The 15,022-nt window shown below is 38.1% G+C and overlaps 2 protein-coding genes across 2 annotated transcripts; one reads left to right on the forward strand and one right to left on the reverse strand.

Moving 5' to 3' along the window:
• Positions 1 to 553: 553 nt before the first annotated feature.
• LOC128001713 (elongation factor 2-like) lies at positions 554 to 7,427 on the reverse strand. Its single transcript, XM_052592386.1, has 15 exons — positions 7,289 to 7,427; positions 4,793 to 5,007; positions 4,516 to 4,697; positions 4,147 to 4,358; positions 3,860 to 4,047; positions 3,646 to 3,751; positions 3,460 to 3,573; positions 3,237 to 3,375; positions 2,956 to 3,151; positions 2,595 to 2,853; positions 2,409 to 2,516; positions 1,966 to 2,319; positions 1,698 to 1,880; positions 1,484 to 1,616; positions 554 to 947 (listed from the first exon to the last, which is right to left on the reverse strand). Exons 1-15 carry the CDS (start codon positions 7,289 to 7,291, stop codon positions 754 to 756), a joined length of 2,586 nt encoding a protein of 861 aa, XP_052448346.1. The 5' UTR covers positions 7,292 to 7,427; the 3' UTR covers positions 554 to 753.
• A 1,401-nt stretch (positions 7,428 to 8,828) lies between these two features.
• Positions 8,829 to 14,619, forward strand: fancg (FA complementation group G). Its single transcript, XM_052592398.1, has 14 exons — positions 8,829 to 9,040; positions 9,149 to 9,233; positions 9,309 to 9,434; positions 9,546 to 9,736; positions 10,644 to 10,785; positions 11,043 to 11,173; positions 11,390 to 11,536; positions 12,463 to 12,617; positions 12,768 to 12,834; positions 12,923 to 13,230; positions 13,319 to 13,359; positions 13,669 to 13,836; positions 13,938 to 14,052; positions 14,206 to 14,619. The coding sequence occupies exons 1-14, from the start codon at positions 8,972 to 8,974 to the stop codon at positions 14,306 to 14,308; spliced, it is 1,848 nt and encodes a 615-aa protein (XP_052448358.1). The 5' UTR covers positions 8,829 to 8,971; the 3' UTR covers positions 14,309 to 14,619.
• Positions 14,620 to 15,022: the final 403 nt, after the last annotated feature.

Here is a 15,022-nt window from a genome sequence, read left to right on the forward strand (position 1 = left end):
AATGTCAATTTAACTTCTGAAGGCATGTAAAAGGTTATTTATTTTGGTAACACTTTAAGGTGTCCTTGTTACACATTACATGTACTTTTATAATAAAAATTAATTATGCATAATTACATGCAAGTAACCCTAACCACATTGTAAGTACATGTAGTTATTTAATATTACTTAGCACTAAAATTTATAATTGCACTGAAGGACACCTTAAAATAAAGTGTAACTTTTATTTATTTTAGATGTTCCCCCGTTACGTGTACTATTTGGAATTAAGCATGCTTTTATTATGGATTCTTTTTTTTTTTTTCACAAGTTGTTGTAAGTCCAGAGCTTTATTGTCCCTCCCAGCCAGGGCTGAGGTTTTTAATTGACCTAGCCCTCCATTGATAATGGCACAGATAATGTTTAGAATCTTAAATTTTTTGCCAAAAGGAGGGCACAGTTCAAGATGGAAAATATACATCTTTAGACATGTAAACCAATGCACAGTGATTCGATCGTGATTTCTTATTAGTCTAAAAAAATATATTTTTAAATGTGAATTATTAAGACCGGATAGCTGTTTTATTGGTTTTATTTATGGACACATCCAGACATGTTTACCGATCTCAGATTTTATTTGCAAATTGCAGATTTGAATATTTAAATTAACCTCTTTTGAATGTGTAAACATTACGCAATACACTTGATTACAGAGTCATCAAGTTAACATTGTAAGTTTAATGGCTTCGATCACCATTTACAGTCCAGAGAAGTTTATAGTTTGTCCAGGAAGTTGTCCAGTGCTGGGATGCCCTCCTTCAGACCTTTGCGTTTACGGGTCTCAGCCACAATTTGGCAAGGTTTGCTGTTTACGTCATATGGATCACCTGGCAAAATCTGCCAGTGGTCAAACACACACTGAGGGAAGGCCTGTCCACTTGTGTTAGACCTCAGGTCTGCAGTGAAGCCTGTACAGAAACGAATAAAGGAAAATATAGGCTCCATAGAAACCATTTCTAAATTAACATATAAATGTATAACATTTGGGAACGCTACAAAATTGGGGTCCAACTTTATATTAAGTGATCTTAACTACTGTGTACTTGCATTTAAATTAATCATTTGGTGCAATGCACTCATTTTGTACATGCATGTATTTTTCACTGTACTTATATTTAAAAAAAATAATTGCAATTACATCTGTACAATTACACTGTCGATCCATCCCTTACACCTTAACCCACCCTTAAACCTAAGCAGACCACCAAACCTTAATATCAGCAAAAGTGTTATGCAATACAATATGAACACAGTAAGTACACTCTACTTATTTTTGATTTAAGTACATAGTATTTAAGGACACTTTATATAAAGTGGGACCAAAACTTTTTACCTGCAATAACAAACCTGTTTAATTGTAAATATGAAAATGGCTTAAATGTCTATTGCATTCATTTTGAACAAATTTATCATGCGCTGCCATGAATCTGGATTATTAACTCACCAAATGATTCATTTACAGGTAGGTATGCCTTCACAACAAATATAGGTGTACCAGCCACTTGGGACTCCTCAAACACATGGCCTCTTTTTTTGTTCAGCACACCATAGATGCCACCAACCACCTGCTCTGGGCACTGGAGGAGAAAAGGACATTTATTAACAACATCATGGTTGCACTCATGGTTTTTTCTGTTCTAGGAATCCACCATGTCTACCTGAATCTCGACCAGGTAAATGGGCTCCATGAGTCTTGGCTTGGCAGTGAGTACACATGCATACAGAACTCTGCGGGCTGTGGGAATGATCTGACCGCCACCTCTATGAATGGCATCAGCGTGAAGAGTGACATCATGAATGTCAAATCGGACAGCACGCATGTTCTCTTCACAGAGTGCACCCTGTTAAAATAACACAAAGTAATATCTCATTAATGTGTAGAAATGACTCAGCATATATTAAAATACATAACCTTTCTTTACTCACTTCTTTGGTTGCCCACTGGAAACCAGCCACTACACTGTCCTTTATCTCATTCAGATACTGAACTCCCTTTGTGACATCCACAAGAATGTTGGGCCCTGTGCCATCTGGTCCGAAGCACCAAATCTTACGGGCCTCAGTGACCTCCCACTCGTACGTCTCAGTCAGGTAGCGAGCTCTCTGTTTGAGCTCCTGGCGAGCGGCCACTTCACCCTTATCAATGTCCTCAGCTAGGCCATCTGGAAAGGGCCGACATTTCATGTACAGACGATTGTGCTTGTTGGGAGACTTGGACAAGCAAACCTGGTCTGATTCCTCACTGACGGTTTCACGACATGGCACAACTGGGTCTGATTTCTGCAACAACAAAAAAATGGCCCCATGCTCTTAATGGAAAGAAAAGAAAAACAAAATATCTGTAAACTTCGAAGTCATCGAAGCGCTACCTTCAGGGGGACGCAGGCATGATCTTCCTCAAGGTCTTTCAGGCAGATCTCCAGATGAAGCTCTCCAGCACCTGCCACAATGTGCTCACCAGACTCTTCAATGAAACACTAGCAGAAGAAACTTGTGTTTGTTATTGGAAAGACTTAAGTTTGTTTATACCATTATTGCCCAGCTAAGATATTCACCTGAACCATAGGATCAGACTTGGCCAGGCGTTTAAGGCCCTCTACCAACTTTGGCAGATCAGCTGGGTTCTTGGCCTCCACAGCAACTCTCACCACAGGACTAACACTGAACTTCATAATACGCATGTTGTGAGCATTCTCAAAAGTGGTAATAGTGCCAGTCTTAATCAGGAACTGATCAACCCCAACCAAACCAACAATGTTCCCGCATGGCACATCTTCAATGGGCTCTACGTAGCGACCCATCATCAAGATAGTTCTGAGGAGTACATAATGTTATCTTAATGTTAAGAAGGGTAATGATCCTCAAATCACCAATCGAGAATGTCTTATATGGTATATGTAACTGACAGCAGCAAACCTTTGGATTGGCTTTATGTACAAGTCCTCCTTTTTCCCTGGTGTGAAGTTTGGGCCCATGATGCGCACCTTCTGCCCTGTAGAAACGACACCAGAGAAGACACGACCAAAGGCATAGAATCTACCCTTGTCAGTGGAAGGCACCATCTTAGAGATGTACATCATGAGCGGAGCTTTAGGATCACAGTTCTTTATACCTGAAAGGTCAAAGGTGTAATGTGAAAAAGTAGGTAAAAAGGGACATCCTTGAAGTGTTAAAGACCTCGCAATGTTAAGCCTCACCCATGGCGGCCTCATCATCTCCAGGTCCCTCATAAAGCAGGTCACAGCGGTACCTTTGGGCAGTGACAGGAGAAGGAAGATGGATGGTGATCATCTGGAGCAAAGCATCACCTGCAGGCAACCAGCGGCGCATCACAGCCTGGAGGCATCGAAACAATGACGTGTCAGCAACGACAGAAGAATAAGGGTGCAGATTCTCAGAAGTTTAGTTCTTTATATATACCTTAAGTAGAGGTTTTCCTTCTTTTTCTTTGTCTTCTGCATCAAGCTTTACTTCAAGCTTCTCAATCAGTTTCTGGGTCTCTTCTTTTTGGAAATTCATAATGGCATGAAAAACCTGTGGAATAAGAGATTAACTGTTAGTGAGTCATTGTAGCAAGAGATAAGAAGAACTGATTTAAAAGCAAACCTTAAAGATTGGATCCAAGACAAGCTGGCAGAAAGTACGAGGAAGCTTCTTGCCATCTGCATTGGATGCAGATTTGCTGAATTTTCCACAAGAGGGATCAAAGTACCTGAAAAAGATGGATTTGAGTTAAAGAGTATTTTGTATAAACACACAATTTAAACTGGAAATCACATGGGCAGCTCCAGTGTCTTTTTTTTTCCAACAAGATGCTTACTTATCTCCCCAAAGCTTTTTCATCATGTCCTCCACTTTCTTCGCCCGTTCTGCCGGAGGAAGGTCTGCTTTTTTCTCATCTCCTTTCGCAGCAAACTTGGCCACATACATCTCAGCGAACTGCTTCAGAGTAAAAGCCCAGCCATGGAGGCCTGATCCAAATCCAACAGTCCCAATCACAGGATCCACCTAAGGTACCCCCCCAAATCAATAAGGAACAGATAAATAAAAGCATATATTTTACTCATAAAGTTGACTTTTCTGATTCAACTGCTACTAATCTGTTACCATAATGTTTCCCATTGGTCCATGCTCTCCTTCACCGAAGGTTGAGATGATGACGTTGACATTCTCCACAATCCTCTGGAAGGTTTGAAAAAGCTCATCGGGATCCAGCTGCAACTCGAGGAGGGCACGATCCATCTTGTTCATCATCAAGACAGGCTTGATGCGCTCTGCAATGGCTTGTCTCAAGACGGTTTCAGTTTGCACACATACACCTGTGGAGCAATTCAAATTTTGCTTACTATAAGGTTGCACGAGGAAACCATCGGTGTGGTGGATGCTCAAATGTGTTGTTGAATGTCCTTATTGCATTTCAGAGGACCGCCTTCATTAAAGAGTGTGAACTTGATATCCTAAAATGAATTTGCTTACCTGATACACAGTCTACCACTACAAGGGCACCGTCTGTCACTCTTAGAGCTGCTGTCACCTCAGAGGAGAAGTCAACATGTCCTGGTGAGTCGATCAGGTTGATAAGGAAGCCGAAACCATCCCTACACTGCTTAATGAAGGCTGAGTCATTCTCACTGAGCTCATAATATAAAGAGATGGCCCTGTGAGGGAAACATAAGTAGAGGGTTTCAGTGTTGGCAAAAAATGTCATTATGGTATTTCCTCTGTAATTAACTTTTTAAACATGAATCCCTACGTTGACTTTATGGTGATACATCTCTCCTGTTCATCTTTTCTGGTGTCAGTAAATCTGGTCTCTCCTGCACGAGCAGAAGCAATAATACCGGCCTTGCACACCAAGGAATCAGTGAGAGTAGATTTGCCATGGTCCACATGGGCGATCACAGACATGTTCCTGATGTTGGACTTTTTGTCCATGATCTCCCGAATCTGATTTACTGTGAAGTTCACCTGAGGGACAAAGACAAGTTTGTCGAGTGTTGATTGTGGAGTAAATATGATTGAGTGCTGGTGTGTGGGGGACAAATGTGATGTCAAAACAAATGAATACCACGGGCTCATAGATTAAAGGATGGGAACCTCCAAAAAGCTCATGCATTTAATTCCTCAATACAAGCTAAATATATATTTTTTTATTATTGTTATTAAATTTACAGAAATAAAAGAAAAAGAGAATAATGCAAGAATTGCAATTTTGGTGACTGTATATGAACACTAGAACTGTATATGTCATATTATATAATGTTGTTCACACCATTAAAACCACAGGTTACGCAATGTAGGGCCATATAATAACCTTACTATAGTCAATAATCGCACAGTCAAGAAACACACACCCATACTGACACATGATAATGCAGTAAACATTAAATAAATATTAATGAAATAATTAAAGATTAAATATATTTTTAAATTATAATAATAATATTACAAGTTATGAGATGGTTCAAGCAGGTAATTCTGGGTATGCGACTTCTCACGTAAATTGAAAGGTTTCTGTGTATTTTATTTTAAAATACAGGCTAATATATTCGAAATGTCTGTTTTTACTGTATATGGTCAAGTTAGTTCAACTTCTTACGCGTTAAAACATTTTACTATCATTTTCCCATGTATCATGCTTTCAAACAGTAAACGCAGATTTCATGAACGCTTAGCGCTTGATAACTGAGCGCGCGCTGAAGAGCGCAGTTCCAGGAGAGCCGCGGTGCTTGCAACCTCAAATAATCACCTAGCAACTAATTTAGCTATTTTTAAAATGTATTTGCCAACTTTTAGCAACTGTGACCCAAATTACGCTTTTTTGTTCTAAATTACACACACAAAAAAGAGGAAATCAAAGATTTTTAGCACACGCATCACGTAAATTAGATTTCTTAGTTGCAATTGTTCAATAATAATTGTTCATTTATGAACAATTGCAGCTCATTAGTTTGTACCTGCACTTGTTTATCAGATTAAAATGAAATATTGTAGAAAAATTTAACTCGTGATCTGTTTTCTGAAATGACAGCGATGACTCATAATATATACATGATCGGTCATGATTAGCCAATGTGTGACGCTACTTTTTGCTGACTTCATAACTCAGTAACAACTCTCAAACGAGTTAGATAGGGAGCTTTAGTTGAACGCTTTAACATTATATTATAAATACGACGGGATCGGGAGTATTCCGAGTTTATGAACGCGCAGGACGCGGTCGGTGTTGAAGCGCGCGCACACCGGAAGCGGTCACTCGGATGAGGGCGCAACAATGAATGAAACGTAGCGCACCACCAGCTTCAGACAGGCTTTTAAGTAGAAAGTACTTTTCAAAACACGGCGCATTAAAACATGAAGCTTGATGCCAGTCAAACTCGAGACGAAAATAATGTGCGTGCTTATTATGATTATTGGGGTAATCTGCAGGAAGCGCAAAAATAAAATAAAGTGTGTTTATCAGTGCGTCGTGTATTCTATATATCTTAAGAGAAAAAAATAAGATGTTCTTAAGAATAATTTTAAGAATGTTTTAAGAATTTTTCCAGAATTGCACTTAAGAACATTCTTGCGAACTTCGTGGAATTTATCTTGAGAAATGTCTTAACTTATTTCTTAAAGAGATGTTTGTGAATCCCGCCCCTGGTTGTAACTTATATCTATGCAGTTTGGCGTTGGGATTGCATAATGATGCATTCGCTCAATGGCATAACAATGTCTTTTAGCAACAGTTTGTCCTCCCTTTAGAAACTCCCCTAAAAGATCCGTGGGCGTATGGCGTAGTCGTTATTCCACCGTGCGCGCGTGCACCGTGCTGGGCCATAACCATAACCATGAAATAACAGGGATTACTTTCACGTAAAAACAAAGATCTAGCCGCATGCGGTTGTGCTTTACATTTACGCGTAGCAGCCGGTTACATGACGAACTTACTGCACTCGTGATTTATCCATTTTGAGGTCCCACTGAATAAAAATACGTAACGTTATATTTGAATGCGTCATTCTCTTTGCTGGCCATTTTATAATAAAGACAGCAATGAAATGTTCAGAGTATGATTCAAGTTCAAGGTTGACACAAAGGCAATAATCTTCTAAGCAGGCTGTCATTACATCATTGACATCAGAATAAGATAAGTTTTTATAATGACTGAAGAAATGCGTCCTAAATGTACAAAAATGTTTTCATATAATTTAGCGCTTCAGTCCGTTTTAATGCAGCCTGGTGAACTGACGGTGAAATATCGTACCATTTTGGTGAATGAGTCCCAAGTGTAGGACGGTCTCGCGCTGCGGTTACGGTTGCTGCTCTTCTCCGTCGGATGACTTGGGAAATAGTGATGGCTCGTTTTGAACAAATCTTTAATGTGACTCGGAACGAACGAGTCGTCTCGGAGAGTGATTCGTTCAGTCGCGCATGCGCAGTATTCTATAGTTCTTTAGTCAATGCAGTCTGAGTCGGAAATATAATTGATTAGTTCAACTCATGATTCTTCGGGTTTTTCGAGGCTTTGTTCATCACTTGACAGACCCATAAGCTTTAATCTATGCAGTCTGAGACGCAAAGAGACTTAATAATATTAATAACCAACTATTCATTACCTTTCGTTACAACAATTTTTTCTGTTTGTTATAGCTTTATAGTTTTGTATTGATTGTAGTGTGATCAACGTTTGCGTAAGTACTAGTAGACATGTTAGGGAAGTAATACGTAAGATTTTAATTACATTTGATAAAACGAACGAAATGACTCGGGAAAAAGATTCGTTCATTTTGCTGAACGACTCTCAAAGGTCCGAGTCGGTAAAATGATCCGAACTCCCCATCACTATTGTGAAAGAGAGAGAGCCTGATACGTCGAATTAGCATTAGTTTATGCTGATTCTGCGACAGAAAGCACTGAGTCATGTAGTCAAACTATAACGACAAAAAAGAGTTCGTGTGTTTATTGTTTATGATCAAACCTACAAACATTTGATATCTATTAAAAGCCCTGAATAAAACTGTGGCATAGTCTCAGAGAAATTCACTAAAATTCAACACACAGCACAGCAGGTTAAAACATAGTGAGCCACACACACACACACACACACACACACACACACACTATATATATATATATATATATATATATATATATATATATATATATATATATATATATATATATATATATATATATATATAGTGTGTGTGTGTGTGTGTGTGTGTGCTCTTGTTTTTGTGACATATCACGACTCAACTCTGTATAATGACATGGGTATGACACAGGTATTACATGAGAGGGTGACTTATGGGGATATAACCCATGTCCCCATTTTTCAAAACGCATATAAATCATACAGAAAGAGGTTTTTTTTTTTTTTTGAGAAAGTAAAAATGCACAAAGTTTCCTGTGAGGGTTAGGTGTAGGGTTGGTGAAGGCCGATAGAATATACAGTTTGTATAGTATAAAAACCATTACGCCTATGGGATGTCCCCACTTTCCACAAAAACAAACACGTGTGTGTGTGTGTGTGTTATATTTCACATCTTTTTGATGTCTCCATAGTCTTGAAAATAAGGAATATGAAACAAAAAAGGTTGTTGTTTTTACTCCACATTTGTCTTTATTTGAGGATTTAATCTATGAGATCAAGTTCTTAAAATGAACTGAAGAGGGAAGCAATACGCCTTTGAAGCGTCTAAAATAATAGATCAGCGCTCCATATACATATTTTCACTAATACATCCTCAACAGCAGACGGCGCTGTTATCGTTACTCATTTGTTTAGACTCGGTGGAGGGAGAGTTCGAATCAGAATCAGACGAGGAAGGTAACTTACTGACAGAGAGCGGCTTTGGTACTGAATCAGAAACCAGAATCGGTGGCTTCCTACAGTAGATATGAAATATTAGACACCTTTAACTGCCTCTGTTTAACAGTTTTTGTCATGTCGGTCATTCCCTGTTTAGTTGACAGATGGAGTGAGGAGAATAACAACATAATTTTGACTTGGAAGGTACTGTTGCGAAATTAATTTATATACATGATGTGTGTGTGTGTGTATTTGTTTACAATACTGTTAGACTTCACCCAGACATACTCACTTGCCAAATTACGGTTTCAGCAAAATGAGCGAGGCCTTGAACCAGATCATCATTTTAAGAAGCGATGCTGGTCTGAAAGCTTTAAACTGCTGCAGAAAATTCAAGGTATTTTCATGTTACTTTTGATGTCTGTAAGTAAGGTGACATTAGAAGCTCATAATCATAACTGTGTTTACACAGGAATCCCAGCAGCTACTGAACGACTCCAACTTGAAATGACCGTTTCATATAATACGTTTTTATTCTCGTTGGATTTCTCCAATGCAAGTAAAATAGAAGAAAGTCTCACCAACAGTTTATTAAGAGGTAAATGACACTATGTCTTATTTTTTCAAAGATTAATATTATTAATATATGCAGTAGTTATTTGTGTGTTTTATATTTCCTCTGCCTTTGTTTTTGTTTTGTTTTCTGTAGCTTTAGAGGCGTGTGGATCTCAGGTGTCCTGTTCTGACCCGGTTCAGTTATGGGAGACTGTTCTGCAGACTTTTGACGCCTCAGTCTTTGTGCCTTGTGTCCACAAGCTTCTGCTCATCCAGTGGATGCTGTGGCTCATGCAGGGTCAGTTAGAGAGAGTTCTTACTCTTCTGATGCAGACTAATCACAAGGTATTCATTTTTGACAGTTTTTATTTAAATTATTTTAAGAATTATTATTAAGTCCCCCTTGGAAGTTTGCTGAAGCTTCCTAGTGGTCCCTGGCTCTCTGGTTGAGAAACCAATTATTTCTTGTTATGTTTATGTTACATCTGATCATTTCTGAAATCACATGTGTAATGTAGGCTTTTCCCCCAGATTTCTCCTAGTGAAAGCAGAATCTCAAACTTTTTGTAGCATAATGGTGCCTTAGAGGACTTGTATCTGTGAAAATTTCCCACCAGTCAATTGGAAAGTGAGGGGATTTTTTATTTTTTTAATTTTACTTTTTTGCCCCTATTAAATAATAAAGATAAATCTCAAACCTGAAATGTTCTGAATGCACAATATACTTATACACAATACCTTCCCATTACAGATTGAACATATTTATTTGGATTCAAGATTTTAATCTAATGAACAAGAATGTGTAAAGTGTTTATACATGTAAATGTACATTGAAATGTGCTTTGGTTAACAGTTCCCCCCAACCCCCACCCCCCCACCCAAAAAGCCCATCCTGAGATTAGATATTTAGTTTTCCATAAACGTCCATATAACCAAAGTGTTTTGTGGGCCATTAAACTCATGGTTTGTTATAACATAACATAACATAACATAACAAAACAAAACAGAGGTAATCACTCCAAAAGCTAGTAAACATTTTAAATAGGCAAAGTAATCTCTACTGGAGCACTTGAGATGGATTTAAACAGTATCTTTTTGAACAGTAATGTAGCTGTATTTTATAGTTAAACACATCAGATGTAAACAAGAACTTGCCTAGTAAAGTGACCTAAGAATGATTTAAATCGTTCTTGTTAATACTGGTATTTTCAAGGATCTGTATTACACTGCTGTCATTCACATATCCTCTCAGAGAGAGCGTTCAGCGCCTGTGAATCTACAGACAGAAACCCGAAACCTTGCTTTGAGCACAGAAGAAGACTCCTCGCTAAAGGTTGCCATGGCAGCAAAGGACCTCAAGGATCACTTGCACATCTGCACTGTAATGTGTCAAGGTACGGACTGTCGAAACTAAGATCTAGACGATTTCATTAAACAATGTGATCAAGCCTTTATGTAAATATTTGTATCACATACAGGTCCATATTAATGTCACAAGAAATACATATAACATATAAGATTTGTTATATGAAAAGGATCAACAACATTGTATTGAAGTAAATGCAATACAGATCTTGTTTCTTTGTTGTGTAAAACATAATAAATAGTAGTAATAACTGCCATTATCCCTATAATGTGTTTACTGGCCTAGGGGTGGAACATATGAAGAAGGAAAAATATTCTGAGGCTCTTGAAGCTTTTCAGGAGGCAGAAGGCCTCCCAAGTCCCAGAAGTCTCTTGGCACAGTTACACAACCTCACAGGCCAGAGTTTTGCTAAGCTGGTAAGAAGCTCTGTTCTACAATGAACTAAATAGACCTAAATAGACATAATCTTAAATAAACAGTCCCTGAACCATTTCCGGTTTATATTTGATTAATTAAATTAAGCTTGTTACATTAGATTAACTGTTTCATGTATGGTAGATCAGAATTTGAGCAAACACTTTCTATCTTGAGTTCAGACACTCTCAGTGGCTCTGTTATTTATGTCCCTGCAGGGTCAGCCCCATTGTGCTCTCCACTTTTACAGGAAGGCAGTGGAGGTGGATGGTGCTTGCCATAGTGCACTTTATCAAAGTGCGCTGGTGTTCAGACAGCTTGGCAATCCAAAGGCAGAAATGGAGGCCTTGCATCTCCTTTACTCAGTAAGTTATTCTGTACACAAATGATTGATTATTTATGCAGTGTGCCTTGTGCTTTAAAGCATGTTTGAAAGATGCATGTACACACATGCTTTAAAGTTGACTTCAAAAATTGCTCAGATTTGGAAAAATGTAGCATTACATTACTTGCACCTCTGTTGTGAATGGGTGCCGTCAGAATGAGTTCAAACAGCTGATCAAACATCACAGTAATCCACACAAATCCAGTCCATCAATTCACATCTTGTGTAGTGAAAGGCTGCATGTTTGTAATATACAAATTCACCATTAAGACATTTTTAACGTCTTCTATCCATAATTGTTGGTGGATTTTAATTTGAGAGGACAACGGGGGACAGACTTTTTTATGGATGAAGTGTTATTATGAATCATGGACTGGCAATTTGGCCTGAAGCAAGTAAAAATGCCTTAATGATCAATTTGTTTCTTACAAACTCGTATCTTTTCACTTCAAACGACATTAATTGATGGACTAGAGTCAGGTGGATTATACTGATGTTTTTATGGCCTGTTTGGACTTTCATTCACTGTGGAGAATCCCTTGGTGATGTGATGCTAAAATCTTTTCTGACATTTTTAGCAATTTTTCGTTTTTGTGACCTATTCGTTAACTGCTTGATATATCAGAGAACGCATAACGGCTCATTACTATATCGAAAACGATAAAAAAATTTAGTAAGTGCCTGAGGTCCATATCTCATGACTGTCTTCTAGTGTCAATGAAGTAGATGTAAACAAGTGGATTTAAGTAGCAACATGGCTCAGGTGACACTGAAGGGTTGTTTTAGTCCAAACAGAAAAGGATATTTCACATCTTTTCAGAATTCTTCATTAAATGTAGTTCCTGCATGCTATGTAGTGTCCTTTTGAAATGTTTGTATAATACTTTTCTCTTGCTTTGTTTACAGGCAGTCCAACTGCAGTCTGATAAAAGTTCATCTAGTGCTTCACTGGTCTCTCCAGCTATGCTGTTTGGTGGTGCACAGATGAGCTTCATTAGCAGAGTCCCTTCCCCTTCCCTGATTCTGCACACTTTGGCACACACATGTGTGTTCAATGGCGGGCAAGTGATTCCACAACAAGGACAAATGCTTGAATCATATATCAAATCTGAATACAGAATCAATCAGATTTTTAAATCTAGAAAACCTAACCTAACCTAAACAGCTAATCAAAATCAAATAAAAATGTATATATATATTGTGTCAATCAGCATTTCAGATGGTGTTGAGTACTATCTAGATCTGTTGGCGTCACTGCAGTCAGATGGCAAAGATCTTGTAAGGAACGCAAATTTTCAGTCATCACATTCAAAAGTAGAGCTTATAAACACTAGAACTGATTCAGAATGACCTGTCTGTGTTCCAGATACTCAAAGGAGATGGCACTTCTTTTCCCAGAATCCCAGTGGTCTACCTTGAAGCAGGATTTGCTTTATTAAAAGCTAACCGTTATTGTGATGTGCTTGTGGTCTGTGAGGAAGTCATCACCAGCACTTTGGACGTCCTTCCTGAGAGACTGCTGCTTGATGCTAATGAAAAGCTAAAAGGAGCTGATTCTGATGTTGTATTAGAAAATGTAGATCTTGTGTTATGGGCTGGTGCAGCCCATCTGCTTCAAGCACAAGCCCACTGGAAACTGAAGGACACCAAAGAGGCTATTACAGATTTTACAAGGTACAATGTCAGTATTGGTTTCATTCCATACCTTGCTGTGTTGGCAAACCATGTTTCTTTTTCTTATGTTCTCATTCTTTCCTTTCAGAGCGATTAATCAACTGGTCAAAGTGTTCATTAAACAGAAAGGTAAGTGATCTCACTTTCCAGTCTGACCGTTGCTCTAACAAGATGAGTGTTCATATTCAAAATCATATCTGTTTTTGTTTGTGAAGTATCACCCAGTACTACGATCCTTACAGAGATATTTATCTGTACACAAATGTTTTTATCATGTGGTCTTCATTGGGTATATCTATTAAAAATCTGCTTTCAAGGAAGGAAGTAAGCTGTTTTTCTCTCTTTAGCTTACCGAGGCCACATTTGATGTGTGCACTTGCTTCATTGTCTTCATTATCTTTCATGTACATTACTTACATGGTTTCATCCAACTTTTAGACTGGAAACAAAAACATTTTGGAAACAGTGAAGCGATGATTGAAAGAATGGTGACTGTGGAAGCAGCAAAAGGGCAAGCACTAGCTGGTAGAGGGCTCTGCTTTCTGGAAGGAGGTCAATTAAAGGAAGCCCTGAGAGACCTTAATGTCAGTCTCCAGATGACACAAGGTATTCACCTAACATGCTGTCATTATAGTGAGTTTGTTGTGATTAGTCTGATACATTGCACTGTTCTTCTCAAATTCACATGTGGAATTGAATTTCACTAGGTTGTAAGAATACCGAGATGTGGCTGACTGAGGTCTTGTGGAGGCTTGATCGTAGAGAGGAAGCATCAGCACACTGGAGAGACGTCCACAGGATTAAAGATGCACCTAAGTCAATGTAAGCTATTAGACAGGTCAAGATCATTCTGTTTTGTGATAATATACTTATATCATAATATGACTTTTACACATGAAAGTCACACATCATTGGAATCTAAAAGAATGCAACTGGTATGGTGAATGTTTAGTAATCTTTTGACTTGGGTTTCAGAAAGCTACCGCTGTATTTGCAGCTATGGCCAGATGAGACCGCTTTTGACTTCAGTGACTTGAAGAAGAAAATCGAGGAGTATATTCAAGGCAAAAAGACATGAGTGATGTCTGAAAGGATGCTCCCTACTACATTCAGCTAAACTGCACCATTTCATTGTTTTGGTGCGTCTTAACCAGAACTACGTACAGAAAAACAGTTTGTGTTGTCTTATTTCCTTTTCAGATGTAGCCATGTTGCATTCCACTCGTCAGGGCAAATGATTTTTGAGCTCAAGAGAATGCATCCAGACTGGTATCAGATTCTTTGTATGTCTTACACTACAAATTTTTCTGATTAGCATCTTGTTTTTGGAATGGACATGAAACCATTTTATCTATCATCGTGACAAATAAATAATATTTATAATGAAAAGGATTTGAAAGTACTTTATTTTAACTTTAAATTCTTATATAACTTGGTTTTTATTTCAACCCACAGAGTCACATTATATATGCATTCATCGTTCATCTTTACTGCTCATTTATATTATTAGACAACATATTCTCAAATACATATGTTTGGCATTTTGTGTCCTTTTGAGATTACCTAATTTGTTGGGAAATGTGGCCTATTTGTAGTGTTTTAGTCAAGACCACCTAAACCAAGAGCAAGAGCAAGAGCAAGACCAGAGTGTGTTGAGGCCAAAACGAGGCCAAACCAGCACTCCTGAAATTCATCTGAAAGATCCACATTTATTGTCTGGAACATATGTAATATTTAATCAGTAAATACAATGTTTCCAATCAAATGAAATCACTAACAACAAAATACATCT

The sequence above is a fragment of the Carassius gibelio genome, chromosome A5 (genome assembly GCF_023724105.1).
Source record: "Carassius gibelio isolate Cgi1373 ecotype wild population from Czech Republic chromosome A5, carGib1.2-hapl.c, whole genome shotgun sequence".
Classification (NCBI taxonomy): Eukaryota; Metazoa; Chordata; class Actinopteri; order Cypriniformes; family Cyprinidae; genus Carassius; species Carassius gibelio.